Genomic DNA, 9,218 nt, shown 5'->3' with positions numbered 1-9,218 from the left:
AAACGCAAATGAAATCAAATAACTTCGTAAACATATTCATAAGTGAAGGTGATGGTGTTTAATACGGGACTGTCTTGCTTCAGTTTCGGCGTAACGCTGACTGTTTGCACACAGAAATCCAAAGGTGGAGATGGTTGTGTTCACTTTCAAGCACTTATATGTTTTGAGAGTATGTAAGTACACTATTATTAAAATAATTTCTGACTAATGGCACCTGTCTGCTTTTTGTGGTTGCTCAGGAATGCATAAGCATCTTCTGGTTAATAAATAAATGAATCACTGCTTAATAAGGCAAATGCATTAATAATATCCATTCAATATAACATTTAAGTAATAATGAAAATGGAAGAAATAATTTCCAAACAGTTTTTAAGTTAAAGTTTTATTATCTAATAGTCTGCAGAAGAAAAGAAAAGTTAAAGAAACACATAAGACAAAGAAAATGGCTGAACAATGAAGACAAACAGATGGGATAACAGTGCTTTTAACCTTAAAGAAATCTGCTGTGAAGTGCTACAAACCATTCTGGGTCTCGGAGGTTAGACTGAGAATTTGTATTTGTATTTTTATTCTTTTTTAATTGAGTGAAGAAAGAAATTCAAGCATTTTTTAAGCTTGTCTAGTTTACTGATATTTGACATCAGATCAAGAGTTATTGTGGTAAAAAGCAATAAAAAAATAAAAAAGGTAATTCTCGCACAACTCATTTAAAATCTTCCGTATAAGCTTTAACCCAGATGTAAAACGCAAAATGATAATTTTGGGTTTGGAGCTCAAATGCATAGAAAAGGAATAAATAGAACCATTTCAAATGTGAAACTGCACTAGTGGTTTTCTAGAAAGACTGATTGAATTTGCCTAGTTTGTAAAATAACAACGCTTTGTCAAATACAAACATCCAGTTGTAAAATATCACATGATCTATTAGTGATATTTCATTCTCACACTGGATCCACCTTTTGTTGTTAGACTGTGGCCGTTGAATTCCTAAAGCAATTTAACACTACAAAACATTTATCAGTCTATTCATTAAGGTGGTTTTATTACCTGTGTGCATCCAATATACTACTTTAAGATGGAAATGTTCTGACTGATAATTAAGGAGCAAGAGAGAAGTGAAACCTTACAAAAAAAAATCTTCATTGCTCTGAGATGGAGTGTGATCCAAAATGAAGAGGTCCGTGTGTATTGCATACAGAAGTCTTCCAGTCTTTGTGAGTATTTCGGCTGCTGTCATCGTCCTCTATTCTGTTGTGCATGATCAGAAATCAGCAGCAGCCGGCTGTGACTCAGTTCCTCAGTTTACAAGCCAAGTTCAATTCATGACCAAGTCTGAAGAAATGTCTTGCTTTTTTGCGGAAGGGATCCATCAGCATGACTGATGTTAACACAGACGTATGATATCAGTCTTCTGAAATGACGTCAATGTCCTCAGGGCTGCCCTGCTGAGTGGCCACCCTCCAGCGGCTCACGTGTTGAGTACCTTTCCTCTTCTGCTGCGAGTCCGGTGACTCTTCCTCCAGCTTCTGTCTCTTGTGTTTGGTCCTTCTGTTCTGGAACCAGACTTTCACCTTAACAAAAATGAGAACGAGAGGCCATTTTAATGTAGCAGCTTAAAATTTTAAATTGTTGTTTTTATGCATTTTAATTATTTTTTTATACAAAATAAAAAAAAGTGGGAAGCAAATCTTCCCTGTACTGTGTTTGCTATTAAAAAACTTTCACAACACACTATTATGCCACATTTAAAAACATGCTTATGCCTGCTACTTATTTGGAATATGACTGACGTAATCTCTCAAACTGGTGAGGAAATCATATTTCATTTTACAATCTCTACTGCAAGATGTGTGTAAACATATCTACTTATGTGAGCTCGATACAGATACAATAGTATGTTAAAAAGTATTCAAAATAAAGACAGAAATGTAAAAACAGAATTATTAATTTAAAAGATCCATAGCATTATAGTCTTAAAGCAATAGTGAAATGCTAAATTCTTCAATTTTAGAATTAAAAACAATTGATTATAAATTGTATTATCAGCTTAAAATAAAGGCGAATATCAGCACAAACAGTTTAATTAAGAATTTACATTTTTAATTTCAAAACACTTCAGAATACATATTAAACATTGTGTTAAAGAACATCCAAAACAAAAGTGCATAAACAAAATGACGTCAAAGATTCACAGCAGGTGCCTAAAAGTCTGAAACCACTAGTGAAAAAGCTTTTCATTTTTATAATTGAATAAAAATAATTACAGATTATGAGCATGAAAATTTGAATGAAAAATTGTATTTATAAATGAACATTTTTAATAAAAAAAGAAATTATCAGAATACGGATAAAACAGTACATCCAAAAGTAGCTACAAATATAAAATAACTAATTTAAACTATTAAAAGTTTAGTGTAGATGTTTTTTAATTTTTAAACTAAAAATATTAAAATTTAATTCGCATGAAATTTAACATTTAATTTAATATTTACATTTTAAAATCATTTCAGAAAATAGAAAAAACTATATGTATCCAAAATTAATTTTCTATTTTCTATTCGATGTTTGTTGTTGTAAGATTTCTTTAAAGAAAGTTGTAGATTCTTTATTTATTCAAAATCCCACAATAAAATTGTGCACTTACTAATTAACAAAAACTCTCTCTCTCTCTCTAAGAAAATGATAAATTGTAATTAATTTATTTAATTGTTAATACAGTCTGATTTAAAAGTTTCACAGCAGGTACCTAAAACCACTAGTGCATAACATTTATTTAATTACTTTTTATAACTTTTTTTGTTTGTTTATTTTTCATTTGTTTCCATGTTAAGATTTTAAATCCCAGGTTCTCAAAGGTGCCTCAGAATTTGCGACCTCTCCGTATGTCACAACATGTATTGCTCAAGCCTATCAATTCTATACACATACACAAATATGCATGTGAATGTATGTACAGGCTATTGGGAAAATAACCAATAATTGCATGCTGTATACATGCTCTGGAATTTATATGGCCTATCCCAAGGCAATAAATGATGAATTACTTGCATCCTGTGAGGAAAACGTTCATGTCGTGTGTGTGTGTGTGTGTGTGTGTGGTGGAATGCAGCCGTGTGCACCGGAGGGATCGACTCTGACACCTCCGTCTGTCTTACCTGCGTCTCTGTCAAGCACAGCCCATTGGCTAACTGTTTCCGCTCGGCTCCCACCACGTAATGGTTCTTCTCAAAGGCACGTTCAAGCCGGAGCAGCTGCGAGGGGGAGAAGGCCGTGCGGATGCGCTTGGGCTTGCGAGAGAAAGGTCCGTGTAGCAGCAGGTTTTCCGGGCTACTATCATCACCTGGAGACAAGAAGCAATGAAATAAAGAGTAGATATTAGATAGGAAGCTGACAGTTTTAAAGTTGTATTTTAAATAAATAAATAATAATAAAAAAATTCTATAATTTAGAATTCATCAAGAGAATAGTAATAGTAAGAAGTAAAGAGCACATGTTCATTGCGAAGTGGGTCATTAGTGTGATTTTAAACCAAAAAATTTAACTGTCTTAAAAAAAAAAAACTAAAAATACAGAAATGAAGAATACATGTTAATTAAGAACCAGACAATTTTATGGTGGTATTTTAAATTAATTAATAAAACAATTTTTAAAAAAATATGTGTTAATTAGGAAGTGGACAATTTTATTTTATTTTAATTTATTATGTTTTTTTTTACATTTAGAAACTAAAGAGATGCTAAGTTGTGACTTAAATGTCTAAATACATTTTCATTAAAATTTCATTGTTACATCGTCATTTGCCTTTATTTGAAATCATTGCATTGCTTTTGAAATGTAACAGATTTTTATTTAATGCCATTTCATGTGCATTCACAAAATTATTTCAGAGTTATTAATATACATCCTATGGAACCATTACACTGACATTTCTTCATTTAGCAGACGCATTATCTAAAGACTCTTTATGCTTTTATACAAAATAAGTGCTTTACATAGGCACAGCAATGCAGACATTAAGCGCAGGATTGCATGTCTTAATTGAGCCACATGAGTCAATTTGAATAATTCCAGGTCAGTTCCAGACACGGCTGATGTAAAGTGTGTTCACGCTGCATTAACCGAACATCTCTGCACTCTCTGTGCATTCAGAGACGAGTCTTTAACCTTCGGCCCTCATCATATGGCATTATCCTGATTTTCATACAAATGCAAGGCTTTGAAATATTGCTGCTAAAATATAAGTAGACATCCATGGTTGATAAGATCTTAATTGTCAGTTAAACAAATCTAAATCCCTTACATTTGGTCTGATTTTATTCAACATGAGGGAATAGTAAAATTTAGTCTCCATCAGTTCCAGGGCAAACATGATCTTTTTATTGCAAACACACAATGAGTGAAAAACATTTTTCATAAACAAATGGATGTGTAATTTACAAGACCACTTTAGTGTTTGGAGAGCTGTGCTTGAAAGGATCTTCTGAAAGATGAGGAGTGCAATCACGTATAAACAAAATAGTCTTTGTTGTGAAGGGCGCATAAGTGACAGACCATGATCTTTTGTCAATGAAAATACAACCAAAATGTTTCAGTGTTTCAACCCATTCAATGTTAACACTCGTCATCAAAGAAAGCACAATGACGTACCAGTTCTGAGCACAAAAGCTCACTAATGGCATCACCAGAAGAAGAAAAGCGGATTAACATGAGGCTGTTCAGACTTTAAGTCTCTTTAAAAACCCCAAAACCAAAGCTTTATCTGCACACAATAGCTTTGAACTGACTCTTTTCAGAGGAGAAGCAACTTCAACTCTCAGCCTCAAACACAGCGACTTGTGTTGCCTGCTTAAAAATACGTCATCTACACACACACACACACTTTTTTGGCCAGTTGCAACATTTACGGTGTCTGTTTTCATGCACAAAATGACTAGTTTGTATTGGTCTATGATGCAAGCCTTCATTAACAAAGACTTCCGAAAGGACCTAATAATGTACGACCTTTACTTCTATTTTACTAAAAGGTGCATATTTTCTGTCACTGCACTGTCATTGACGACTGCTTTCAGCTGGCGTGCTGAAAACGCTTTGAACACCACAGGCAAAAACAATAGAGACACCTCCGTGCAAGAATGAGGGGAGTCGGGTGCAAGAATGTAAATAATGAGTTCTCCGCGGTTTGAAGGTGTTGAAAAGCCCTCCTTAAACCTTCCTCAAGGTGCGCTGAGCACCAACCAACCCGAAACCAACCTCAATGTAAAGTGGCAACTTTTTGAAACTTTCAAATCAAAGTGTTTGGTGTTTTCATGTGCGCTCAGTGCTGTCGGTCTGGCATCGTCAGCATGTGTCGCATCACCTCCGTGTCTGGCCAGAACACTGACTGAGACTCCAGCCTCCTGAAGAGATGCATGGGAGACCCTCCGGGGCTTTGGACTCAAACACACACTGGCCTATCCACAGCAAGAAAGCCCCCAACATGAGGAAAAGGGAACCAGATGGCACCCAGATCAGCTTTACTATCATTCCCTTGGCACAAACAAGTTTGGTCTTGTCAGTGCTGTTCTCATTAGAGGCAGGGAGAGGGGCGGCCTATAGACCGAAAGAAAGAGACTGGACCCTTTGGTCTCACCTACAGAATGTGTGTTCCCTGTGACGATGCCTCCATCTACTATTTTAATCTTGATGAAATAAAACACACGCACAAATCATATGCATATATATATATATATATATATATATATATATATATATATATATATATATAATGACATAGTTACATTATTTTATTACATTATGCTTAACATTCTACAGCATTAAAAATCTGATTACACTGTTTAAATGTCTCTCTCTCTCTCTCTCTCTCTCTCTCTCTCAACATATTAAAACATTTCCAATAAAATGACTGAATAAACGTTATTTCATATGTGTGTGTGTGTGTGTGTGACTTAACTGATATTATCTGTTATTATTATAACTATACGCATTATTACATTTTTATTACATTGTTACATTTATTACATTATGCAAACATATTTTAACAAACTTGTATCAAAATAATTATGTTTTTCTTTCATAATGTCCAAGAAAATTATCTAAAATTATATTATAATATGTATGACACATTAATCAAATTTACCTACTGCTGATGACATTGTTTATACGTTTATATATGTCTACACACACGTGTAGTTTGATTACACTTTTCGATGGATTTTTAATTAGAATAAAAATGCTTTCAAGAAATTTGAAAAACAAAGTAACCATTATTATTATTGTTATATAATTACATATTGTGCATATATCTTAACTGCTATTGTATTAGTGCATTATTATGAAATTGTTACATTATTTCACTACGCTACGCTTTGGAATGAAGCCTCTAAAAATGAAAGAGTCTGCTGATGACGGTGTTTATTCTTCTGGAGGATTTGTACTGTAACCTGATCGCACACAAATCTCAGAAAAGTGCATCTGTGTGGCACGGTCACAGTCTGTGAAACGCACCCATAACACAAACCCCTGTTCATGTACAACAGCAGGCCGCTCTGGGATCCTGTTTATCTTGTCCCGCATGACGGATCCGAGGACATGGACACATCTCTTCCCCATTCAGGAAGTATTAGAGTTAAAACCATGGACACATTAGGGCTGAGAGTCTCCTCGATCCTTTCCCAGCCAATCCCCACGGCTGCATTTAGTCTTGTCTAAACAGTAGTTTTCTAGGTTATTGGACACCATCAGTGAGTAGATCGTGTCTGAGTGTAAACAAAGAGGCTCTATCTGAACCCCGGATCTGAGTAATAGTGACAACAACCTCTGACTTGCACCAATTACCTGAGCAATGCCCTTGAGGACTGTGGAGCAGCTCAGGACCCTCTCAACAAATGTAGCTGGGCTTCCCATCACACCCCTCCAAGACCGGCCAGAGATACTGATAGCTGCTTTAACAAATTGCCTGGTAAACAGGACCTCCCAGTATCAGTTACACTGTTTAAAGGACTCTGCGAACAGGGCTATCAAATCTATCATATTATACCTACTACAATTTCATTTTTAACAATAATAATAAATTTTTATGAAGTTTGAAGAAACAATCCCATCTCAAACAATAATCTCACTGAGATGGTGATGCATTTACAAAATGTAAATCAAATTAAAATAAAGCTCTTAAATGAACAAACATTTCAAGGCAGATTTAAAAAAAAAATTGTGAATATAGTTACCTAATAAATCAATGAAGTCCTTTTCCAAATAATTGCTTAAAATATATAAATATACCCATAACAGTATTAAAAATGCTTGCATTTTATTATAGTAATCTTAAGAGATGTAAATGTTTATGAGCCTTATAATAACGAGACACAATAATAGCTGCATGTATAAATTGACCTCATACGAATTTCCACATTAACTAATTCATTTTTATCTCCCGAAATAATTTAATTATTATTCGTTTATTTATATGTTTTAAAAAATACGATGTAAAACTAAAGTGCATCTTTAAGAAGATAGATAAACAAATATTTACAAAATGTTTAAAGAAACAGTAAGATAATGTGGGTGCTTCATTAGATTTTACATATAAAAATTAGATTAGATGTTTAAATTATTAGATTAGATGTTAAAAATCACAACAAGATTTTAACAACAATAATCCTAAATGGCTGATCCAAGTTTAAGTAAAAAACTAATTAACAAGAGGCAGCAGAATTATCTGTATTATCAGTTTATAGCCTACTTAAAAATTATACAACTGCGGTGTTTTAATAGCCTAATTAATTATTTAGTCTAGCATGCTATAATAATAGTGTACATTGATGACTGAGAATATTCCAAACAAACGGAACAAAAACGAATTGTATCGAATGTTCACTTCTTTTTTTAATATGTGATCAAAACAAAGAGCGGTCTTTCGAAATATAACAATTATTATTTTGCAATGCGTGTTTATTGGATAGGCGACTGAGGTAAAAATTGGGCTTCAAATAAAATATTGCACGGCATAATTTTGAGTTTTTTTTTTTTCTCGATAAAATCAATACATTATAATAATAAGAAGAACAATCAAGACAGTGTTAGGAAAAAAGAAAAATGTTAGGTATGACCTGACCCGTGCGCATCACTAAGAAGGCCTATAATATTTTAATAAACCATTTAAATCAATATAGGCTAGGCCTTTGAACAACTGAATACATCCTCATATTTCACTTCAATGTTTCGATATTTTCTCTGCATCTTCAGTCTCCTCCTTACCTTGGAATCGATGTCCCAGATATCTGTTCCTCAGCACCCACGGGTAGAAGTTGAAGGTTTCTCTCTGATGGGGACTGAAGAAGGGCTGTGCGGGGATCTGGAGGTGCCGCAGAGACAGGCCGGGGTTGCTGGAGTGAGTGGCCGGGTCTGTGAACATCATCTCTGGGCTGCTGCTGTACAATGTCCTGCCTGAGTTCTGGAAGCAGCTCCCAAAGGGAGAAGGATGGATGGATTCAGTAAACCTCAGAGCAGTGGGTCTGATGGGCTCCTCCGAGGCAGAACCTGAGGAACTGGAGTCTTTACCAACGAGAGATTCAATGGTGAAGCACTTCTTATTGTGCTGGAACATTGTGATGGGCTATTAAAAAAAATACTCAATATCGAATCAACAAGTAGGTCACTGAAACCGATGCAACCCAGGTTTAAAAAAATAAAAATAAAAAAGATAGCATTTATATAGTCCCTCTACAATCCATAACTTCATACGGTTCCTGTAGTTCCTTAAATTTCTTGGGTTGCAATACACGTCCAATAGCTGCAAGAATGCTGAGTTCTGTCACCAGTTCTGTTCAAATGAATTCAGATCTCATCTGATGCATGTCCTTGTCAGAGCAGAGCTCGCGCACCGTCAGCTGTCTCACATGAAGCAGGCATCAGCTCCTCGGATGCAGGTCGCTGCGAGCTCTTATGATCGATGATCCGTCAGACTGTGGCTTGTCACGAGCCAACTTCAATACCTGCGCGCGGAGCTCCGACGGAGAAGAGCGGTGCGCATGCGCAGATCGGCGTGCACCGCACTCACTCGCTGTCAATTACAGCCATTTTGTGTTGTGTAAAGAAATTCTGGATTTGAAAACAAAACCAAATCTATGAGTTGAGTTGGTTATGCGGTGCTAATCTATTTTGTGAAATAGGAGTGAGCGTGCACGTGAAAGGATTTCATAAAATTTGTTCTGGTGACATTT

At 35.2% G+C, this 9,218-nt stretch overlaps 1 protein-coding gene across 1 annotated transcript; it reads right to left on the bottom strand.

The window, feature by feature from the left end:
* Positions 1-366: 366 nt before the first annotated feature.
* LOC113057814 (homeobox protein EMX1-like) lies at positions 367-8,993 on the bottom strand. The gene is made up of 3 exons (XM_026225342.1): positions 8,254-8,993; positions 3,156-3,340; positions 367-1,571 (listed from the first exon to the last, which is right to left on the bottom strand). The coding sequence occupies exons 1-3, from the start codon at positions 8,600-8,602 to the stop codon at positions 1,404-1,406; spliced, it is 702 nt and encodes a 233-aa protein (XP_026081127.1). The 5' UTR covers positions 8,603-8,993; the 3' UTR covers positions 367-1,403.
* Positions 8,994-9,218: the final 225 nt, after the last annotated feature.

The sequence above is a fragment of the Carassius auratus genome, chromosome 39 (assembly GCF_003368295.1).
Source record: "Carassius auratus strain Wakin chromosome 39, ASM336829v1, whole genome shotgun sequence".
In the NCBI taxonomy this organism is placed as follows: domain Eukaryota; kingdom Metazoa; phylum Chordata; class Actinopteri; order Cypriniformes; family Cyprinidae; genus Carassius; species Carassius auratus.
This window is presented reverse-complemented; position numbering and strand designations above follow the sequence as displayed.

What these genes read in the sequence shown, in the direction of transcription:
- LOC113057814 (XM_026225342.1), bottom strand. Translation starts at nt 8,602, where the DNA reads ATGTTCCAGCACAATAAGAAGTGCTTCACCATTGAATCTCTCGTTGGT. An exon ending in TCTGGGACATCGATTCCAAG is followed by an intron (nt 3,341 to 8,253) that starts GTAAGGAGGAGA and finishes TCTTGTCTCCAG; the next exon opens with GTGATGATAGTAGCCCGGAA. An exon ending in TGTGCTTGACAGAGACGCAG is followed by an intron (nt 1,572 to 3,155) that starts GTAAGACAGACG and finishes ATTTTTGTTAAG; the next exon opens with GTGAAAGTCTGGTTCCAGAA.